Genomic DNA, 23,519 nt, shown 5'->3' with positions numbered 1-23,519 from the left:
TCCCTACAAATTGCTACAGGAGTTGTGTTTGTATAACTGAGATCCAAACTGGACCTGCTCTTTTCATCCAATCTGACTGGTGTTCCCCTCTCTGTTTCCTGTGTCACTGTTTCATTTTTGCTTATTTCTCTCTCTGAACGGTTTTAGACACCAAAACTCATTCCACTTCAAGATCTCATTGCATTTGAGCAACGCCACCGGCATCATACTGTGCCCAGTACATATTTTGGACAAGACCAAGCTGAACCTATCCAGTTACGAAAAACTGATGTTGAACCATTTGAACTAAGCGGTGTGCAGAATAATAAAAAAAGGCAAGACAAACTTTTAAAGTGGGTCTTCATTTTGAAAGACTTAGTGGTAACCTATACATTCTACCTTTGAAATCAGTGAGAGTTTTTACAGAAGCTTCAAATAAAGTGGGATTGGATGTAATTCTGTATTGGAGGAGAATACAATAGTAAATACTACTGAAGACACAGCAGGAGAAGTATAGCATTAGGGTACGAAGGGGTTGATGCAGTTACCAGGCTGATAGGAAGAAGATGCAAGGCAAAATATTTTTCATACTGGTATCTGTGGTTTAAAGTCTTGTTGTCATCTGGCTGTTTGCTATATGCTGTTTATGAAATGCTTTGCTGCTTACACAATAAATCGTAATAGGCTACTGTCTGCACTACATATCATCACTGTTAGTAGTAATCTTCAGGAAGGAAAGGGTTATGCTCTTTCAATGTAATTCAAGATAGAGGCTCTGTTTCTGAATCCAGACAGTGATTAGCAAAATTCCTGCTCAAGGGATATTATATTATATTATGGTTTGGTTTGGTTTTGTTTTGTTAGGTATGTTGTTCATTACTTTTGAAATTTGATTTATTCTTTGTTAATTGATTGCACAAGTAGTTAAAACGGGCTTTTTAAGCTGCACACTTATCTTCGTTCAGTTCTCATATAATATCAATAGATTCCTGATGTTTCACAGATCTGTGTTTTCTATGGAAGAGTTGATGGCATCATGGCATCTAGAACGGAACACTTCTGATTATGATGCTTTTAAGTCTGGCAGTTGGAAGCACAGGCTCTGAGTTTTTCACTCTTAAGGTGAAAAACAATTGATACAGAAGTAGGTGCAGCTGGAGTTTAGAATACCTTTTTTGATATTATCAGCTTGAAGCTACAATTGTTGTCTTATACTTGTCAGACGCTAAAGAAAATTTGCAACTTTTTTAGTAAAATAGTTAATTAGAAAGTTTTGATGATAACAGTGTTTATTTCTTGCTGGAGTATTTCTTATAGATTCTGTAGATTTCTGGTAGACAAAAGTAGTGCTTTGAACTGATCTGTATGCAACCATTGTGTTTTTTCCCACCTTTATTTCAGTGTGTATCTCTTAATAGTAATATTTCTTAGAAAATAATGATAGGTATTTTTATTATTTCAGTGCAGTTCTTATTTTTTTATTTGTAATTAATATGTTGACAGACAAAAGTGGCGTGAGAAGAAACAAATGGAAGAGAAGGAGGAGAAGAAGAAACCAAGTGTGTCCTTCTGCCTAGATGACTCCATCATCAGTATTAGTGATACAGTGATGTATGTTGAATCAGGGACTGAGGTATAGAAAAATGGTTTTTTCTTTGCCTTTTTCCACTCAAATACTAACAGGAAAGAAAGAAGCAGGAAACTGTGAACCGAAACATGCAATTCTGTTCCAGGCTCTAGCCTAGAAACAATATCTTTCATTCATATACTTGATTTCCTGTAAACGAGAGATTTATTTTTATAAAGTATTCCAAGGTTGCTTTTGTTTTTCCCAGGACATGAACTTGTCAATTTTGATAGGATATTTGTCTGTATGTACATTTAAAGGAAATATATACACAAACACTAACTGCTTAAAAAAAAAAAAAAAGTGTTTAGCCTAGCAGTAATGCTAGGACAAATGACTCAGGCATTACTCTTTTCACATGAAGCTAGATGGTGACAACACAAGAGTGAGGATGGGGAACATGAGGTCTCAGTTCTCTCTCAGCCAAGAACCTGAGAAGAGAAGGTCTTCATCCAGCTGGGTTTTGATTTAGGAACTTCTACTATTTATTTACCTGGACCTTTTTGATACCTTTTAACGTATTTGGGAGTTATTCTTGCAAGTACCAGATTTCAAGCTAGAACACTACCTGATTTAAAGCTAGATCACTACCCACAGCAGCAGGCTCTATTTCTGGGCCATACTATACCTTTGAGACTTTCCTGTCCAGTAAAGCAGCTGGAGAGCCTCACCAGAGCTGGGAGATGTTAATTATGGTACAGCAGAGGTAACACATACTGGAAGAAGGAGGAATTTGTCTTACTGCAGATCACCCCAAGTTCCATATGGGAAAGAATGTTACATAGTCAGTAATTCCACTAAGTTGGAATGGATCAGAAGAATTAAAAAAGGGGGTAAGAAAAGTACATTACAATGATGGTTTGTTTGTTTGTTTGTTTTTGGGTTTGTTTTTCAAATTTTTACTCAAAGGAGGTATATTGGAAAGTTAACAGCATCAAGAAAGCCTTTAATTGGCATTGGAACTTTTAAGTTAATTCTTTTTCTTCTTACATTAGGAACAACAAGCAAAATCTACATCTTACGTTCAAGATGGTTTTTTCATTTCAGTGGGCAAGTATAAGTGTCTTTGTAATGCCTTGAGTGCTTAAATCAACGAACAGAGGTTTGTTAGATTTCAAAGGAAAAATCTATAGTCATCAAGATGTTAAAAACACAAATTGTGTAGTCTGTGGGCACTACAGCGTAATGGCTTATGGGATCTTTCCCCAGAAATTATGAAAACCTTTCAGGATGTATAACAGATATTCAGTCTTTTTGTAGGATAGTCAGTTTTTAGGGGATTGATGTGGAGAGAGATGCAGGCAAATCTAAGATCTCGTATCAGTTATCTGTAAACTCAGAATAATTTTCCTGAAAATTACAGCTGTATTTTAAGTTTTCTTAAAAATAAGTGATAAACTTGTATTTATGTTTATAAGCAATAGACTTTATGAAATAATAACTGTATATTGAGTAAATTTCAGTAACTATGGTTCACAATGATTTCTGTTCGTGTGGTTTATTCATCAGAAGAATGCTGTAAGGTTAAAATTATTTCAGAATTGCAAAAAAAAAATCTGGTGGAGCCCTTAGTTTTGAATTAATATCATTGCTTTCATAGATTTCTAATTCTTGCGTTATTTGTAGACACCTACTGTGTATTATCACATTTTAGAGACAACAGGGGAAGCAATTACTACTTCAGCAGATGTACGTGATGTGGCATCTACAGGGAAAAAACCAGCAGAAACTCAAGATGCAAGCACAAACACTCACCTAGGTAAGTGCTAACTCTGTGACGTACAACAGCCAACTATTTCTGATGTTGTTTCTGCTTAATTGTGATATTTGATCAGCTTCCATAATGGAGTAAGTTTTTCAAGGGAAAACAGTTTTTTGTGCTGTAGCTTTTTGTTTGAAAAAGTATTAAACCAGCAGATATTGGAATATAAATTACAAAATATTAGCTCAAATAATTATAAATAAAAATATTACTGATGCAATTATGTAAGAGTTTCCACATTCTTTCTGTAAGTCAGTTCTGCTGTGACTTTTTCTGAAAGCTTAACTTAGCTTGACTTTATCTAAATACATTTTTAGACAATGTTTCACATGTGACTGAAATTTGTTTCCCTGCCTCTTCTGTGTAACTTGGCTTTGATTGTGAGCTGGGACATCAGAAACGTATATTCAGATAATGCCATTGGTGTCTTTACCTTCCTTAAATTCATGTATTTTGGGTTTTTCCTATCAAGTGCTCAAATCATATAAGGATGTTGGAATCAGTGCTGGAAATGAAGTTTCTGAAGTTCAAAAAAATGAGTCTGTCATGTCTGTTCCTGTGTCAGGTGTGGCTTCAGTCTTTCTTTACTTCATTTGTTGTTTGGGAAGTCTATAAAGATGTTAGGATTTTAACATGGTTTTTGTACATGAGGTAGCTTAATGCAGGATATAGATAAGAAGATGATAATTTATCTGACTTCTTGAAACTAAATGTAAAATAATTATAATACTGTTTATGAAAAGTTTGGCTGGAATTTTTCATGGTGCAGTGTAACTATGCTTTCGTATTCCTGTATGAGGAGGGACATTTGTGGATTTTAGCTTGGTTTTAGTGACACTTAATCTTAGGAAGTTGATGTTATGTAGACCAAATGGATTGACCAATGAGATATTAAGACAGATCCCAGCTCCATGTGAAATCAAGCTTTAGTAGCTTAGCTAATTATACAATTGTTCCATGCACCTGATATGTGTAAAAGCTATATGCCAAATAACAATGTTCTAGTCTCAAGTAGGAATTTTATTTCCAATAAGTCATCTTTTGGGTCAGTTTGTAAAGCAAAAAACATAAGGTAACTTTGATTTTGGGCTAAAGATGATTTATTTTGGTTTGGGTTTTCTCCCCCCATTTTATAAATCCTTGATAAATTGTACTACATAGAATTCAGTACCTAAGTATTTTCCCTGTAGTGCCAAGTGAGCATATTAATTCTAATTTATCACCAAAATGAAAAATAATTTAGTAATTTATTGTTAAAAGCAAACATTAAAGAAACCTATTAAGCTACATTGTCTATCTTTATTTTTTAAAAGAAATGTTAATCAAAGCTCTTCTTATCATTTAGAGAATGCAGACCTGTTTCCAAATAATTTGTCTGAAAATACAACACTGACTATTACTCTTTTCTCATAGAATCATCTAGTGCCCCTGAGATACTACCACCAGGCATGTATTCAAACCTGAGATTCCCCACTGAAGTGAATGAGAGACCTTTACAGTCCTTTCTGTCAGATGCCCCTGATTTGGTTAGTGATCCAATGTACATATGGTTAGAACGCATTTTAAGTATACTGTGTGTCTTACCTCATGAATCTGGGTTCTTTATATCTGGATGAGTCAGTTGCAGGGAGGATTACAGTTATTTTGTCTCCAAAACAAAAAGCCTTTCAACTCAAAGTGGTAAGAGGTAAACACAGGAAATGGTTAACAATGTACTGTAAATAATGTATGCAAAACACATACTGTATAATTCTTCATAATCTTGTTCTTGTTTAGAGTGAACATGAATATATCAGTGTGATTGATATTGAAGACAGTGACATCCTTAACACTTTGGCCATGATACCTGAGTCTGCAGAAGAGATAGCTACTGCACAGCAAAATGAGAAGTTTGAAATTCCATCTACTGCAAAACTTCATCACATGGCAGCTTCTGTTACTAATGCAATTCCACCCAAGGTGCTTCAGAAGGAAGGTAAGCCATTTTGTTTTTAAATCAGGAAAAAAAAGCCATACACTTCTATTGTAATACTCCTACCTCCCACAGAAAATGTGCAGCCTTTCCCCAACTCACCTTCTGCTTTTTTTTAGCCAAAACCATTTATACATCTGACTTCTTTTGTGACGACTCCTGCCTATTGAAACATACAATTAGATATAGCACAGATATGCCTAATTACTGGCAGTACTTGAATGCGTGCAGCTTGTTCAGTGATATTGGTGCACTGTTGTTTGGTTGTTTGTTTTTTTGTTTCAAGACAATCATCTGAAAACTGTGGCAAGCCAAGTGCCAAAGGAAGATAAGTTAGATTCTGCTAGAGATGGTGTAACTTTGAACATAGTACATGAAGATGACAGAACTTTTCCTTCTTCAGGGCTACCATCCAAAGTAATTGGCAAAGACTACTTTTCCACAAAGCAGCAGGAAATGGATATGCAATTACAGACACTACAGAACATAACAGAAAATATGGAGGAGGATTTAAGAAATACCAAACTGGTGAGTTCTGACTGCTAACTGTTGTTTCTGAAACTGTTTATTTTGTAATTTCTCTCAGCTAAAGACCAAATTTACATTTTGGAATGATGCATTTTCAAATCTGCTTAGTATATGTTGAGAGACATCAAGAATAACATACGCTTCTTTCACATTTAGTGCTGCATCTTTTGGCTGATTCAGTTACTTACAATGCTCCAAATGCTGGCCAGAGTTGTGATGTTCTTAGTGAATAGGCAGAATGTATTTAATTTCTCTGTAAATGGGAAAATGGAATAGGACAAAAGTTCAGGCTGAGCAGAAGACCTTTTTGGGAAAGATTTCTGTAGTTGTGCCTCTGCAGAATATTATATGACTATTTCTGGAACCTGTTCCTATTTATATCATAAAATATTAGCATTTTTAATGTCTTTATAAATCTAAATAAGTAAAAGAAATACATTTTGGACATAGTGTATTGAGATGATATTACATATAGTTCAGGAATTACTATTTTATAGGTCATGACAAAGATAACAATAAAAAGTCAACAGACTGACCTTTTCATACTGTATCTAGTTTAATTTGCCTAAACCTTTAGGTTTGGCTGACTTTAGGTGTATTTGAAATGGGGAATGCTGGCAATTATTTCTTCACGTTACTTTGACTTTTTTATTAAGTTTAGATCAAACTGGGAGTGACTAATTAAGAATGAGCCAGTAAGTTCTGATTTTACCTAGCTAGTAAAAAAAAAAAATTCTTTGCACATCTGTCGTGGTTTAGCCCCAGCCGGCAGCTGAGCACCACACAGCCACTCACTCACTCCCCCCCACACACACCCCCTCCTAGTGGGATGGGGAGGAGAATGGGAAGGAAAAGGCAAGGACAACATCAAGAAAACTTCAGTCAATTTCCAGTTCCTGCAGACATGGCTTAATACAGAATGAATTCAGTAGCACTGTGTAATTCCACAGCATCGACTTTTTGTATAATAGTTCAAACTAAGTGTCCATTGTCTGTCCTTCCATATATTCACAGAATTGTAAGGACCTCGTTGTGTCACCTACATACAGTTATTACACTAAGGTGAATTATCAAGGTGATTATCTAGCCAGACTTTTAAAAGCTTCTAGTGAAAAAAAATCTTCGCATATTCTTTCTTTGTTTCAACACTTCACTGCATTTGGATTTTAAAACTTCTTCTGGATATCTAGCCAAATCCTGAAGATAAACCCAGTTTCTTCAGTGCATGCTAATTGGTCATTCCTTCTTTAACAGTTTCTTATGTATTAGAAATCAGTTTTCAGGCCTGTTCTTTGGAAGAATAATGTTCAGTAAAATGTCTCAATCTAGGTTAGTCAGTTTTAGTTTTCACTTTCTAGTTTTAAACTTCAGGAAAGTCCTGACTTGTGAAGAATATGGAAATATTTTTATTTCTATGATTTTTAGATAAGATATATTGGAAAACTCCAGCTATTTTAAAAATAATGTGATCAGTAGAAGTTCACAAGACTAATACAGTTCATATGTATTTTTCGCAGAGTTAGAGTCCAGAAGGTTGAACTCTTTAGATGAAATGAATCTACTTGAACTACTTTGATTCCTGAACTATTTTCTTAGTCTTAAATCAGGATACTACCATTGAAATGTTTATAAGATTCTGAGGAAAAAAAATTATTTAAAGGAAACTTTGCATGAATATCTGCTGTGTAAGTCTCAGAAATACCTTGAAGAATGTATCATTACTTAGTTTTTTGATTTCATTTATAGCTAGTGAAAATAATAGAAGATTTTGAAATGACTGCCATTTCAGACCTTGGTCCTCGTCCTTCATTCTCTGAAGATGTTAGAGTCATTGGTGACGGTATGTGTTCAGTTAACATAAGGATAGTAAACTTGCAATTGAATATTAAACTTGACTAACTTTTAATTACTGCTGAAGTTTAATGCAATCCCAAAAGGTGTTATTGAAATATGCACCAAAAATCAAAAATATGAGAAAAATAAAAGGTAGAAAATCTGAATATTATGGGTACCACTTCAACAAAAATGCATTTGAAAATATCTGTATACTTTGATATTTTCCAAAATGGTTATGCAGGACTTGGGTATAGGATTTTAAAGATGATAGTATGTATTTCCATTGTATCATCTGATCAAAATATGATGCTTATGAGTGCTTTGCTTTCTCGTATAAAAGGATATAAAATTTGTCCTCATTTTTCTCCGTGTATATAAAGAAACTTTTTTCATGCATCTTTGATGGCTATTTAGTTGTAATATCTGCTGATTTTAATAAAAGCTTATATCAACCTAACTGTTTGCTAGAGCTGATGTATTGAATAATTTATTGTTTATATAAAAATTGTCTATATATTACCTCTTTGCTTATAGCTACTGTATTACTTCAGGTCCAATTTACATTCATACCAGAACATAGTCCAGTCTACTTATGAAGTTAATACAAAGCCAAGTGTACAACCAAATCATGGCTATATCTATATTTATACATAAGACAATATATAAGATGTCCATTAGCCTCACATAGAGCAACTCATAGTTTAGTCTTTTTGTTCATAAGTACAGGACTGGTACATACATCACAGCTCTGGTAGTCCCTTTTCATAGGGAGGCACAACTGATCTACGTTCCAATTGTTCTAGACTTGACACATAAACTAAATAGTGCCACTAACAAATATATATGAGTGATAGTTTTTGCATTGTGGGGTTTTTTTTCATTGGTCTACACTAATTACTATATTTATTATATTTTCACAGAATCAGAACATTATTTGAGGAGCGTGATTTTTGAAGATGTTACAGATGATGAAAAGAAGGGCTTAAACTTGGAATATCCTGTACCCAGTTATACTACATTGAAAGTACACTCTCCTGCCTCTGCAGTCTCTGCTTCTAACTTTCCCAGTGGCATAAAGTCATGTTCTGGTATAATCTTTAATATTTATTTTCCCCTTTTTTCTCCTTTTAAAAATAAGTAAACCTTTTCTTCCTGGTATAATACTTTCGCATTGCTATTACACAGAATGTTACATAACACAGTGAGCTCATAAAAGTCAGTTGTCAGTCTTTCTAGATTGCATTATTTATAATGACTTCATGGATGCGCATTCATAATGAGGTTATATATTACATGATGGGACGGTATCACTAAGCTTTGAAAACAGTTCAGCAGTGAATTATACTTGCACTCAAATTTACCATTATTGAAAGAAAATGAATAACTTTGGATTACACTGAAACTCATCACTGTGCTGATTTGTAATTATTTAGTTAAGTGTACGTGAATATAAATAGGCACAGTGCCACAGAACACTCATAGCTTCCTCCCAAAGCTGTCTTTATCATCTCTGTCATTCTCCTACGTTCTAAAGAGGTGAGATCTGAATTAAATCCAACGCACATAAGCAAAATAAATTGTTTCATGTCACTTTACAGTAACTACTGGCTGTGTCCTAAAACATAATTTTATGAGGTCTCAATTTTGCAAACTGACAGTAAATTGATTTTTGCAATTATGAAGATTGCAGTAGCATTAAAAGGAGGAGGAAAAATCACTATGCAAGCAACCTCTTGTCTGTGTTTAAAAATGTAGAGTGTCTTACTTTGTCTGTATATTGCCTGCATTGCTTGCATTCAAGCTTCAAAAAATGATACCTACTCTGTAGAGATGAACACGCATTTGACAGTCACATTTGCAGTAATTTATCTTAAAAGGTGTTAAAACATGGTTCCTGTATCTGCATACAGAAGTGAATCTCAAATGGCATGCACACCCAGATAAAATTTATAAACAGTAATACACTTACAGTTTTCTCTTTAAGTATAAACTTGTTACTGGCAAGCTAAGAAAACTGTAGGTGATAGTGAGTTTCAACTATAATTTTTTGAGAGTACAGTTTAGCTTAGGAAGCGTAATAGTGGTCTTCGTCCAAGACATCCATACTGCTTTTCAGCTACATTTCCTGAATTCCAGGAGTTCGAAGCCTGGCTTCAAGTAAGTGGCAAATGTTAATTTTCTATAAAATGCTGTGTAGTTAATTGGAACAGATAATTTTGTTAGTTGGAACTCATAAGTTTAGTTTGATCATGGCAAAAGACTGACAACAGTGATCTCGTCTTCCTAGCAAAACTATCCATATCAGTCAGGGAGCTGTTAATTAGTCCTCTGAAGATTCTGTATTAACCCGGCAGTCAGTGACAGACTCTCTCACAGGTCATTAAGCCTATGTACAATATTTATTTGTTTTTAATGTCAACATATTTAGGTTGATACATTTCTGTATTTTATCCCACAGGCTGTTTAACGTATGTATTAGTTTGTGTACAAGTGCAAGGCTTTTATTAACAAAGGCTGTTTCTGTTTCAGGTTTTCACGTATGTGGAGATCCATGTGGTAGGTATGTGTTTTGAAATTGGTTTTGTTGAAAATTTGTTCACATTAAACTCCTACTAAAAAGAGGACTGCTAAGGTGGAACTATGACTTACATAAGATCTAGGCATTCATATTCAAGCTGAATAAAAGCCTTTTCATTAGTTGTTTTCAGGCATTTACTCTGCCTTTGGTAGTGCCTGTTAGATTTACTTTATGCAAAAGTTGCAGAAGCATTCAAAGGTGCTTTCTAGTTACAAGTGGCAGAGCTGTTAACATAGATGCTGCTAATATCTATGTGCGTTTGTTATTTTTTCCTACTTGCAAAACACTGGTTTCGAACAATTACATGTAACTGCTGCAAGTAGTCATCTACTGAGACCAGCTATCACCACCAAGTTTTTGAAGTGTTACCATATGAACAGTGTAAAGTGACAGACAAAAGATTTCAAAACTGGAATGAACTAATGCATTAAATAAAATGGTCTGACATACATATTTTTTACTGTTAACTGCTATTAGTCTTCTGGATCCAGTTGTGCAGTAGAAATCACTAGCTGACTTCCTTTTCTTCCTGGTCATTTTGCTCAGTTACCCACCTCTATTTTTTTTGCTTGAAGCATAGCAGCAAACTGAATGGTTTAGTTTATTTTTAAATCATTTTAAGTGAAACTGCTTGTTGTGACTGAAGTAGATTAGGGAGGTGATTACATGACCTTAAGGATGGATGTGAGGCAATAAACTTAGGCAGATTGTGATTTTTACCCGAAGGAGTAACTTGAAGCAACTGTAGCATGTAATCGTAAACTATGCGAGATTTGTTTTTTATTGAGAGCACTGATGAAGAGAGGAAGGAAATGGGTAGAATTTAGGTAGAACTATTCTGTCACTCATCCTGATTCTTGCTCAGAAGGTCACTGAGAGCTGGGCTTCCTGAAACTGGCAGCATCCCACAGCCATATCTCAGCATGGGCAGCAGTACAAACCCTGTGGGTGCCAGGCTCAGCCTCCTCCGGGCCAGCAATGTTCGTGCACCCTGGTGGAGCTCAGGCAGTTCAGCTCTGGACGGTGCCGTATTTCTAGATGATTTATTCAAAGCCCTCTTTGCTGCAGTACCCCGATGTTAATCAGGTCTTGCTCATCCTGTCCCATTCTCACTGGGGAGCTACAAAGTTGGCTGACGTGTTCGTGATGATAGCAAAGCTAAGGTGATGGCTGGTAACTTTTTAAAAACAGCATACCTACACACATTGTCCAGGTATTGCTTGTGTGCACTAACACAGTGAGGTGTAGGGGAAAGAAAATTCAGTCCAAAGGCTTCTGTTAAAAAACCCTGAATATTCTTGTTTTAAGCATAAAGGGAAGAATTTTGGCTGCTTGTTCTTACAGGCATGTTCTACTTTAAATTAGTAACATTTTTTTCCTCTGCCTAACTTTAAGCTCTTTAGATGATCCCCTGCAAATTACTGGTCTGAATGGTGTTACTGACGTCATTAGTGATCTTGTAGTAGAAGGTGATGTCTCTCTGTCGGAGCTGGGCTTAACAAAAACACAAGCTAAGAAAATCTCTAGGTAATACCATGGCTATTTTTTATTGCGTGTTAGTTAAGTAAGTTTAACTCTGTATATTATTTACATAGCTCACACTCTGTAAACAATGGAAGCAAGCATGTGATTTGAGTTGATGTTAATGGGACTAGTATTAGAACTGTTTAATAGCCACTGTATTACTGGCTGTTATTGTCAAATGTGCTGATTGTTTTTTATTATTTTGGTTTCAAAATTCTTTCCTTCCTACTTGCTTGTTCCTTCTTCTACCAGGTATAGGCTGGAGCACAACTCTATATACAGCAGATTCAGTTCAACCAAGGGGACTGGAGCCTTCTAAAGCAGTTCTGAAAGACAGAATAGAAGTCTCGTGTCAGTAGCAAGGCAGCTTCAGAAACTTCCAGCCCCAGACTCCAACTTGTCATGCTCTCCTCCCTGCTGGAGATTTCTACACCTTCCTGTCATTATAGAATCAGCTGTGTTCTTTCCTGAGATAGATTAAAATTACAGCTGTTTCCTACTCCTGTTTGTGATATCAGTTGCTTTCAAGGCAAAAATACAGCTGTTCAGGATGCCAGACAACCTGTTGTGTTGGTGCAACGGTTCACACCAGTCTAAGATACCTGTTTCAGGATGTTCTAGTGACTCATTTAAGTAGAGTGTAGTGCTCTGGTTTACTTGTTCTAACATTTATTCGAATTCTAAAAGGAGCTCAGATCATAACATCCTTGTGATCCTTTGAGAATTCCAAACGCTATAGTTACAACATTGATATATCAATGTTGATAGGTGAACTGTTTTGTGCAATTATGTGAGTATTTTCAAAATTACTGAAAATTTCAGAAACGTATTCAAGTAGTATTTAATCAAACCTGACCAAAGACCTAAAGACAACTCAGTTTCACATACTTACTTTCACATGTGACTCTGAATACTTCTGATAATGATGCTTCCCTTTGCTGTAAAGTAAATCACTTTCAAATGTGTCAAAGTTCTTCTAATCCCTTGAGGGCTTTAATGCTTCAATCCATGAGCTTTCTGTTGAACTGCAGCTACTAGAGATACCTTATTTTCCAACACTCATATGTTCTGTTGATTCTGGAATTAGTAGTGCCTGTCAGTCTTGAAAATGAGGTAAGTTTCAAAATGGGCTGCAAAAAAAGAGGCATTTAAAATGGAAATGTTTCTCTTGGAAAATCTCGTATTTAATTTTTACATCAGTGCTTTTAGTTTTACAGTGAAGAAAATACCCAGCTGCTTACTTTAAAGGCTATTGCAAGGTGCATTAGTAGGTATTTCTGAAGAAGTCTGAGGATGAAGTTATGTTAGCATTTCTTATTGGCTGTTTTTCTGTTGTTAGTATTCTGAGTTAGTGTTTGTAAAATTACTTTGTACAGATAGACTTACAAAGGAGTTCATAGGTCGAGGCGAGGGAACAAAAAAGATGATAGAATCTCACTGGTCTTTTTTTCTTTTTAGATACTTACACCATACACACTTAAAAATGAAAGATCAAAGCAAAATGACTTTCAGTTTTTGCTGTGCCAGTTATCCTATAAAGACAATAACAGATGGTCCACATTTAAAGCTTTGGTCCTATTATCTGAATGTAGTTGACAAATAGAGGAAAAATTTTAGGCAATGTCTTGGAAATTACTTGTGTGCCAGGATTTTATGAAGTAAAATTTTGCAAAAGAAAATTTCCCCACTTTTTTGTTACTTATGCTGTCAGCTGAGTCAGAATTTTAAAAGCATTGCTGTATTTTTGTTATATCATGTGTAGCCACCATTGTTTGCAGTTTAAGGGATGTGCTAGATTATTTCCCATTTACATCTGCTCTCAGGGTTCATGATGCTGCTGCTGGACATTCTCAAAAAACAGAAAAGGAGAAGAAGGAGATACAAGCATGGATGAAAAGAAAGCGAAAGGAAAGAATGAGAGAGTATGTGAGGAAACTGGATGAACAAAGACAGAAGGAGCGTAATCCATTCAACCTAAGAAAGAATGTGGTAAGAATAATGGGTACCTTCAAGAGCAACTGTTATGTATTACACAAGTGTTGATTGTCCAGGTTAGATAATATAAAGTCTGTCAGTGGTGGGTTTTTTCCTATTTTAATGCTGATTTTTTTTATATGTATGATTTTATTTTATTGGAACTGGCAATAGTTATATCAGAAGTGATCTGTAAGCAACTCTACCAGTGTTTCTCACCGGCTGCAGTAATGACAGTTGGCTGCAGGTGGCAATTCCGCCCTGTCCCCCAGCTCTGGATTCAGGAAGTATAGTCCTCTGACTGTAATGGAAATAGCTGTAACATTCATTGAATTGTGCTGGAAATAACTGAAGGGAAAAAAAGATAAAAAAGTAGTTCAGAAATAATTTCCCAATCAGTATTAAGTCTTAAAATATGCATTTGTCATGTGGATCCCTTCAGGACCTGAAAAGGCACTGCCAAGTCAGGGGAAGCTCCAGGGTTACAGGAGATAAGACCTAGCAACAGCAAATATATTCCTATACATTTTACTCATCAGTTAAATGCAGGGTATGCTGTAAATTCTTTCTGCTGAAGCACTACTGGTTTTAACTCCCAAGCAGCAAACATGTAACACAAAAAATTCCTGTTACTAAATAATTCAATTGTATTCACTTTTAGAAAGAGTAACAGATCTCATCTATGAAATACGTTATTTCCCCTGTTTTTAAACAGTTTGTCAGAGCTGAACCTGGCTGCTCTTTTGTACGTACCTAGAGAGAAGTGATTGAGGAAAAATGGGTCCTGCTTCTCTCCCTCTCCTCTGTTTCCAACACATAGATATATACTTGATGCTTTTGTTATAGGCTTTTCTCCTGAAATCATTTTAGAAGAAAGCATTAAAAAATTCAAATTGTAGTCTAGCAAACACAGGTAAAACTGCAACCTTGCCCTGTTTTTTAAATTAATTACTGCTAGGAACATCACTGATTTTTAGGAAACTGAAGGTGAGGCCATTTGAAACTTTGAGCTTGACAGTGAAGGAATGTTATTTTATTTTGGGCCTATGAGATATGGAAGGTGTGACTGCAAGCTTTCAGTATATTTTTAGAGACTGGAAGTTTATAGATACAATCTTGTCTGAACTTCCTGGGCCATATGCTTTTATATTGTTTTTCATTCTTGAGAATGTCTTAAACAGTAACTTTCAAGTCAAATAGGTCTATGTTTTGAGAGTGAGAGGTTGGAATGAGACCACAACACAGAATAAGTTAATGATTATTGTACTTTCTTGCACAGCATTGTAGTCCTACTTCAAAGGATATTAAATTCTTCCAGAAGAAGAAAGAAGAAAAAGACAAGTAAGTTGCTATAAATGTAACTTGTGGTATTCTTACTTAATATATTAATGTTCCAGTCTTAAGGAAGAGGTAATTTTAACTATCTTGTCTGTGAAAGTTCAGATATGAATGGCATTCCAACCAAAGGCTTAAATAATTTGTATTTGCTTTACCATTTAGGAAAACTCTGAACATGTTTCATCCTTTGACTGTATTTTTCACTTTCAAAATACCAATTTTTCTTTTTCCCCCCAACATTGACTGATTCATTTTGTCAGACCTATTGTTAATAAATGTTTTAGCATTTCGCTAATAATCTTAAAAGGGTTAGTATACCTTCTCTGAAATTGCAAAACTATGTTCTTCTGTTCTGGTTACCATGTAGCCTTACAAGACTCACAAGCCATCTGCAATTAAATGAGTGATAGCAGGAGTTAATATGTAATGTTATTTCTCCATAGAGCCCTGTTATCTGAGCATCACAGTATGAGAATATCACAAGCACTTTCTCTGATGAATGAAATGTTATCTGAAACTGAGGTGTTATCTGCAAATGAACATAGACCATTGTCCAGGACAAGATCACCCCAAGAGTACAGAAAAAGACATATGGCATCTGCTAAAGGGTAACAACTTTAAGGGTTAACCTTGCTCTGATGTATTGGTGTCTTTACCACACTTCACATTAGTCTGCAATTTGTAACTAGTTGGTATAGGATTAGTGTGAGAGAAGCTTTATGTTCTGGGACAATCAAAGATATACTTTGTCTGGATGAGAGGAGTCGTAAGTTCCTGTACCAGTCTTCTTACAATCACTAGTGCAAATCTTGGAAGGATCCTTAAAAATGCCTTTTGGAGCACAGAATAAGCCAGCTGTAGAGTCAGAGCTGTAATCAATGTCCTAATCCATTCCACTCAACAACAATTCTACTGGACTGTAGCCAGCAACATAGCTAATGATACGAAAAGCATCTAGTAACAAGCAAGAAGCAAATAAAAATACTACTGTGCATTCATATAGACTACTCTAGATTACTCTCTTCCTTTCTAATTTTTTCATTACCTAGGATTTTACTTGTTCTTTCTTTTGCACTTTGGTGCTTACTGCCTTTTGAGGAGATGATGGTATTTGAGTATTACAAATTGGTGAATTTATTCTACTGGATGGCATTAATGTCACATGTGTATATGTAATACAGGTGTATACTGCAGTATACTTTTTGTTCTACACACAATTTTATGTTTTCCAGAAGAATAGGAGGAACTGTCTACTACCAGACATAAATATTTCTGCATCTTTTTTTAATAGGTAAAGTTCCAGGATAGAGCATTAAACTGAATGTAGTCAGTGCTGTACAGAGACTGCTGGTGGTGTCCAAGGGCAGTTTAAGTACGTTGGCCCTGCCAGAATCAGAAGCGCTAAGGAATGTCACGCAGGAGGCCACCTTATGAGTGGCAGTAACTTAGTTTTGTTCGACCCAAACTGTCTCTTTATAAAGGCAATTTGGTATGTCTTTACTGTGATTGCCAGCAGTTCTGATTCTGGTGAGGCTTACTGGCCCCACAAGCAGCGTGTGATGCTGATCATCAGCTAAGTGGGCTGAAGGTGATTTCCGTGGCCTTTTTGCCTTGTCTGAATAAGCCCTGTTAGATCTAAGTTGTGTGGAGGAATGGTATGTGGTTGACAGTGGTAAGTACTGGGGCTTTGTTGTTCTTTTTTCTTGTTGTAGAGAGCATCCGAACACTCCTGTTCTGTCAGAAAGAAGCAGAATTGCTGCCAAACCCAGCTTTGGTCATAAAGTACACCATTTCATGCCAGCTCTTGGTTTCACACAGTCCAGGGGTAAGAACAGAACTTTCTTAATGAAGGCACATACTGAAAATGATCTTCAAGTTACTACTGGATTTTGGGAGGGAGGAGCTTCAATACCTATGTAGAAAGTCAGGCTTACAATCCTGGAGGTTTCCTGTCCTGAGGCTTTTGCAACTGTGCTGTCACTGGCCTGCCAAATGATGAGAGTTACTTTTCCTTTTAATGTCTTTCTAAATCCAAAGTAGCTTAATTTGCCATACCATGAGTACTGTGTAATCCAGCAAGCAAGCTTATAGATGAAAATTTTGAAGCATCTTTTGAGTACTTTTGATCTATTCTACCTAACAGAGGAAATGCTTTCTTTGTCTTTCCAGGAAATGCCTGTATGGTCCTACAGAAAAGAACTTCCAGAGGAAGAATGAGAAATGCTGCAAACTGTCCTGTTAATTCTAGACACTGTAAGTTACAAAGGGTGCTGTTCAGCTACATAATACAGGGGAAAAATAAGACGCGTAGAACAGATTTCAGACTACATCGTGGGTAGAATTTATGCAACACAGGCCCCAGATACAGCATTAGTTCAGAAGAATAAAAATCATTGTTTTTCCTCCCCATAAAAATCCTTTTTATTAGAAACTTGTGAAATATTTTGATCAATCATCACCTCTGTTTACCTCCTGAATGGAAGTTTAAAGATTACTTAAGCAAATGTGCTAGATTTCAGTGATTTCCTGAAACAGGCATTACGAGTCATGAGGGACGGAGGACTTGAGTCCTTCTTTCTGCTGAAACCCACAGAGAGAGAGTTAGTTAGCAGTACAGTACACAAGTATTGTGCCTCTCCCTTACCGTTCTCTGCTGCTTACTTTCTGAGCCCTTTAAAGTAGGAACTGTCTTTGCTACCCCTCTGTACAGTATCTATTTAAGATACTATTTTGTCATAATGTTAGAGTGGAAAAATCTATGACTGAACTTTTTTTAAAAAAAAATTGGATTTTAGTGATGCTTTTTCTGTATACCTGTCTGTGTAGGTCTGGATCCACAAAAGTTTCCTCACATAAATGTTTCCTTCTAATTAAATTCTTTGACAGCTGCAGGACTTGATTACAAGAGCAGAATTTCTGATCAGACAGAAAAAGATTGAGGAGAGAATTAGTCTGAAACTTAGGAAATACTGTGGGTTGATTCCATTCTCCCTTACACCAGAATTACACTAGTGACATAACAGAGATCCTATTTGGCTAGTCAAACGTCAATTTATTTGAGTTGGCAATGCAGGAAAGAAAGAGAAGCTATAGTAAGCAGGTAGGCATTTTTCCTGAATCAGTCACTCACCTCTACATGTGTGAAAAGTCATTCTCCTCCTGCTTTCCATACATTCTCTCTTTAAACTCTAAATACAGGTTAATCATTCTGTGTTTTCATGTCATCTTCTTGTATCTGTTTCTCCAGTATATCCCATCACTGCTAAGGGTTTCACTACACTTCCATGTCTTCTAAGGAGCACAAATCCAGCATTTATATAGTTTTATTCCTCTACCAAATAATGTAGCAATGTCCGTTTTGGGGCACTGCACTGGAGGACCTGGGTGCTGTAGGCACCATGCATGGTCATGTTCCACCTTGTGTTCTGCCCTGGGGAGACAGTGCAGAGCACGAGGCTGGATGGGACAAGCAGCATTTTCTCACCATAACCCCACATCAGTTCAAGATAACAGGGCATGCTGTTTTTTCACACGTTTACACACAGCTTCAATTCTTAGTACTTGAAGCTTCTGTTCTTGGGGAAGTTTCAAGATATTCAGAAAAAAACAGCAAGAAATGTTACAGTGCTATGGTTTTCTCCTCAGCTGATGAGTACAGAGTCAGCAGAACCTCAAAACAAAAGCCTCCACATGTTGCCACTTCAGTTCAGACAGAAAGTGTTGATCAAGAGACTGATCGAGACATAGTAAGTCCTTGGACTGTCCCTGATGATATCCAAAGAATACTGGAAGATACTGATGACTCCTTGTTTCAGGTAGGATGTCTGCTTATTCTGGGAATGATTTGATACCTGCTTTTACTTCTGCTTTATTTAAAACGTGGTTCTCTATTCAAAATGTGGATGGGCTAGATGCTGAGGGGCATAAATGATGATGATTCAACATAACTGTATTTTGTCTGTACAAGCAAAGACATTCTTTTGAGCTTTGAAAACGAATGTTCTTTATAACAACTGTATAGGCTTGTTGGATGTTGAGGCAACAGGTGCTTGTGGGAGTACATAAACAGAAAATAAATTTCATTTGTTGCAGAATAATCACATACATAACTTGATTAGGACATGTTTGAAAAGAGTGGGATTATTTCTACTGGCTGCACAGAGGTCTTGTCTATGAATGATATGCAATGATTCAGCTCATCTTTTCCTCCAATAGGCCTCTGCGCAACATCCTGTGAGTTTGTCTCCTCTCAGCATTATTGACACTGATGGTGTTTCTGAAAGCACAGGAAGTATCCTCAGCAGACTGGACTGGAGTGCAGTTGAGGCTATGATAGCAGATGTGGAAGAGAAGTGAACAAAGTTTCTCAGCTGCTGTGCACTTCCACACAGTTGCTGGTGTTTGGCTTCATTTTTTAAAATAATCATTATTCTACTTAAAATGAATCAAGGCTTGCATTGGTTTTTCTTCTTAAGCAGTGCAGAAACTCTCACTGCTTTCAGTCTTCCGTAGATGAAATTCAAGTCTTTAACATGTAGTTTGCTTTCCATATGTCTTCATGTCAGCAAGACCTAAATACAGTTGGTAAATGTAGACCAACAGTCTTAAACAAGAACTTCTGCGTCCGCTACTTTGCCCCTCTCAAATACATAAAAAAATTTTATTCTATTTTAAGAGCACTGCACAACTGTTTTACCTTTGTATTTAATATTTAACATCATTACAGATGAAGCTATTTTTGTGACGTAACAATTGTGACAAGCTGATTTAATAAAAGTGAGTTTATTAGTTTCTGCTGTGAAGTGATTTTACATACAGAGCACTGTTATTGCTACATACCCCTGTGACTGGTACATGTGTATGTGCACATGCACTGCCCTCATCATTTAAACCCAGCTTACTTGTACAATAGTTTAGAGAAATCTTAAAAGAGGTTGAGTGCTGACAGAAGGGGGTACAAATAGTTAGCAATAAATGAAATACAGACTTTCATTAGGAAAATCAGACACCAGTGTAAGACACTAAGGACAAACACTTACTGAGGTAAAGAAAAATATTGCTGTTCATCTATATACTGCCACTGTGTTAGAACTCTTCTAGCAGCTCCCAAATGCTTGTAGAAAAGTTTCCCGTATGTTCAGTGATCATCAACTAGTTGTGGTAGCCTGAAGAGATGCAGCTGTGCTGGTTCTTTCTCAACAGCAGCAGTTTTTATTTTTGTAGTGAAGAAATTTGAAGTTTTCATGGAAGTCAAAAGTATGTTAATTCCCAGGGGTTACCCAATACTGTAATAGTTTTTATATATATATGTATATATATGTATATATATATAAAAAAAATTGCATGCTTCTGAGTGAAGCCGCAACTTGGCAAACATTAAGAAATACAGTTCAAAGAAAGCCTGCTATGGGATTACACACATATGAGGATAGAAATGACAGTTTCTGTAGGCTCAGAGATCAAAACTGGCTGTGTATTTTTAGCAGTCCTTAGACTCTACCTCAGCTTGTCCCACATGAGTGGCCAGAGTGCAAAACTTGGTACTGGGAGTGATCATCTCCCAATGAACAGGGCAAGTACCTTGAAAGAGCCACCCCAAAGCATGAAACTGTGACTTCACTCACAGTTTCAGAACTGTCTTTCTCCAGAGGGACAGCAAAGAAATCATCAGTAAGTACCTTGTGTTCCTGGTGGGGGAAAACAAAGCAAAACAAAACAAAAAAACCTGAAAAAAAATCCTGTTTTAGCCAAGTATGAAAGTCTCCTTATGATCACAGCCAGCTCTGAGAAGGAAGAGACAGCAGTTAGGGACAAGACAGCAACTTACAAACCTTGTCCTAAAAGGCTTGTGAAAACTGTATTGTATTCAGCCTTTGCTTCAGATAGAAACATAGAGCATCACAGTCATTAAATGTCAATGGACATGCTGTGATGCACAAACATTAATAATTTAAAAAAGCACTCTCCAGACAAGATTGGAGATAACAAAAGTGGTAGTTGGCTAGCAGTTGAGTTATACAGGTTACCAAGACAGCATACCTGCTCCCCTAAAGGGCTTTACTTGTTAGTAAGGAATGCAGACCTTGACAGTAGATGTCTGACGAGGAGAATGTTCGGGTAAGTTTAGGAGGGAGGACATGCAGAAACAAGGCATAAGAATGCTGTTTTTATGAAAATGATGTTTGAGGGACCTTTAGAGTCTTTCCTCACATATGCCTTAATACTGCTTGGAATGGCGCAGCACGCAGGTATAAGTGAAAGTAAGAATCATTCCTTATTGAGGGGTTGTGGGAGTAAGATTATTTATCCACTTTCTGCAAGCAATGTATCTCCTGGGGTTAAAGGAAGAAAAAAAAATGCAAATGAGCAGCTAATTTCATTTTAACAGTGGTGAAGGCAATCCTTTCTTCAAGTGCCTGATGATCCGTAGTGTCCCAAACCACAAAAACCAGGGCAGAGGGGCAGTTCGAAGACCTCCCAACAATGAGGTCAGTGCTAACCTTACTTTGCCTGAGATGTGACGGAAGCACGTGCCTGGGCAGAGCTGCACCCACAGCATCACGGGAGTACAAAAAAGCACTGACACAGGGAAATAGGATCATTGAGGGCTCTTAGTCCTGCTGCTTCCATGGACTCAAGAGCTCTTAAGTTTTCTTGTACTTTCTCTTCTTCTAGGGTGCTTTTCTTTTTTAGGGCCAGAGATGAAACTTTTTAGCATGTCTTTTCCTCAGTGGAGTGAATAGTTGGCCTAGTTCTGCCAATTTCTAAATGAGATTTTTTGAAACACACATTAAGACAGACCTCCAGGAGGTGTCTGCTGTCACAGAAGCTATGAGAATCAAACAAGTCAAAATGTCTCAGTAAATTTTTCTAGTCAAAATGCCACTGTATATGTATTTACAAATCACCCCCACCCCCGTTTTACAATTTAGTTGCCTTCTTATTTTCTTAACTTTTCAGGACCAAAGTCTCTCTTGCAGAGTTGAAATAGAACTTAATGGGCACATTCAAATTTGAAGGCTTAAGATTCTTGACAAACACCAAACTACAGAAACTGAAACTTTGAAAAAGGAGGAAGTTGGTAAATACCATTTTCCTTCTTTATCTAGCTCACATTCTTCCTGCTAATTTTGTCTGCCTCATACGTGCCATACTTTTTTTTTTGTCATAGTCTGTTACCTCTGAAGATAATAGAATAGAGTCATAGAATGGTTTGGGTTGGAAGACACCTTTAAAGGTCATCCAGTCCAAAACCCCTGCAATGAGTAGGGACATCTTCAACTAGATCAGGTTGCTCAGAGCCCCATCCAACCTGGCCTTGAATGTTTCCAGGGAGGGGTCATCAAGCCCCTCTCTGGGCAACCCGTCCAGTGTTTCACCACATTCATTGTAAAAAATGCCTTCCTCACATCTAGTCTGAATCTACCCTCTTTTATTTAGCATACCATAAAGTTAGCAATGTAGCTATAACTGGTGGGGTGGTGTGAGGGACAGAAAAGGTCTTGATGCTGTATAAGCACTGCTCAGCAGTAAAAAAAAACATCTCTGCATTATCAACACCATTTTCAGCACAACTCCAAAGCACGGCCCCATACCAGCTACTATGAAGAGAATTAACTCCATACCAGCCCAATCCAGCACAAGTAGTCAACGGCTCAATGTCCAGATGGAGATCAGTGATGAGTGGTGTCCCCCAGGGGTCTGTATTGGGACCAGTAGTGTTTAATATCTTCCTCAGTGACACAGAGAGTGGGATCGAGTGCGTTCTCAGCAGATTTGCAGATGACACCAAGCTGAGCGGTGCGGTTGCCATGCCTGAGGGACAGGATGCCATCCAGAGGGACCTGGACAGGCTTGAGAGGTGGGCCCATGTGAAATTCATGAGGTTCAACAAGGCCAAATGCAAGGTTCTGCACATGGGTTGGGGCAACCCTCAGTATCAATACAGGCTGGGGGATGAAGGGATTGAGAGCAGCCCTGAGGAGAAGGACTTGGGGGTGTTGGTGGATGAAAAGCTCAGCATGAGCTGGCAGTGTGCACTCACAGCCCAGAAATCCAACCGTATCTTAGGCTGCATCACAAAAAGTGGGACCAGCAGGTTGAGGGAGGTGCTTCTGCCCCTCTGCTCTGGTGAAACCCCACCTGGAGTACTGCGTCCAGCTCTGGGGTCTCCAGTACAAGACAGACATGGAGCTGTTGGAGACAGTCCAGAGGAGGGCCATGAAGCTGATCAGAGGGCTGGAGCACCTCTCCTCTGAGGACATGCTGAGAGAGTTGGGGTTGGTCAGGCAGGACTTACCCTTGGTGAAGCCACAGTGGCTGTTTCTAATCTCCCTGTTCTCTATGTGCCCTAGCATAGCATCCCGGAGGATCTGTTCCATGATCTTCCCAGGCACAGAGG

General features: G+C 37.2%; 1 protein-coding gene across 1 annotated transcript in view; it reads left to right on the top strand.

Annotated features, from left to right (window-relative positions):
* CPLANE1 (ciliogenesis and planar polarity effector complex subunit 1) overlaps positions 1–19,616 on the top strand; it is a 61,809-nt gene extending 42,193 nt beyond the window's left edge. Inside the window, exons 35-53 of the mRNA XM_054809665.1 lie at positions 148–314; positions 1,483–1,612; positions 2,602–2,656; positions 3,261–3,365; positions 3,841–3,933; positions 4,782–4,894; positions 5,145–5,343; positions 5,627–5,868; positions 7,615–7,708; positions 8,625–8,792; positions 10,234–10,264; positions 11,678–11,809; positions 13,630–13,795; positions 15,060–15,121; positions 15,562–15,726; positions 16,831–16,943; positions 17,288–17,371; positions 18,764–18,933; positions 19,334–19,616. Of these exons, the coding sequence (XP_054665640.1) occupies positions 148–314; positions 1,483–1,612; positions 2,602–2,656; positions 3,261–3,365; positions 3,841–3,933; positions 4,782–4,894; positions 5,145–5,343; positions 5,627–5,868; positions 7,615–7,708; positions 8,625–8,792; positions 10,234–10,264; positions 11,678–11,809; positions 13,630–13,795; positions 15,060–15,121; positions 15,562–15,726; positions 16,831–16,943; positions 17,288–17,371; positions 18,764–18,933; positions 19,334–19,474 (2,430 nt within the window). The 3' untranslated portion in view covers positions 19,475–19,616. The remainder of the gene's footprint in view (positions 1–147; positions 315–1,482; positions 1,613–2,601; positions 2,657–3,260; positions 3,366–3,840; positions 3,934–4,781; positions 4,895–5,144; positions 5,344–5,626; positions 5,869–7,614; positions 7,709–8,624; positions 8,793–10,233; positions 10,265–11,677; positions 11,810–13,629; positions 13,796–15,059; positions 15,122–15,561; positions 15,727–16,830; positions 16,944–17,287; positions 17,372–18,763; positions 18,934–19,333) is intronic.
* Positions 19,617–23,519: the final 3,903 nt, after the last annotated feature.

Source organism: Grus americana, chromosome Z (assembly GCF_028858705.1).
Source record: "Grus americana isolate bGruAme1 chromosome Z, bGruAme1.mat, whole genome shotgun sequence".
Taxonomy (NCBI): Eukaryota; Metazoa; Chordata; class Aves; order Gruiformes; family Gruidae; genus Grus; species Grus americana.
The sequence above is the reverse complement of the archived record's forward strand: the minus strand, read 5'-3'. Positions and strand labels throughout refer to the sequence as shown.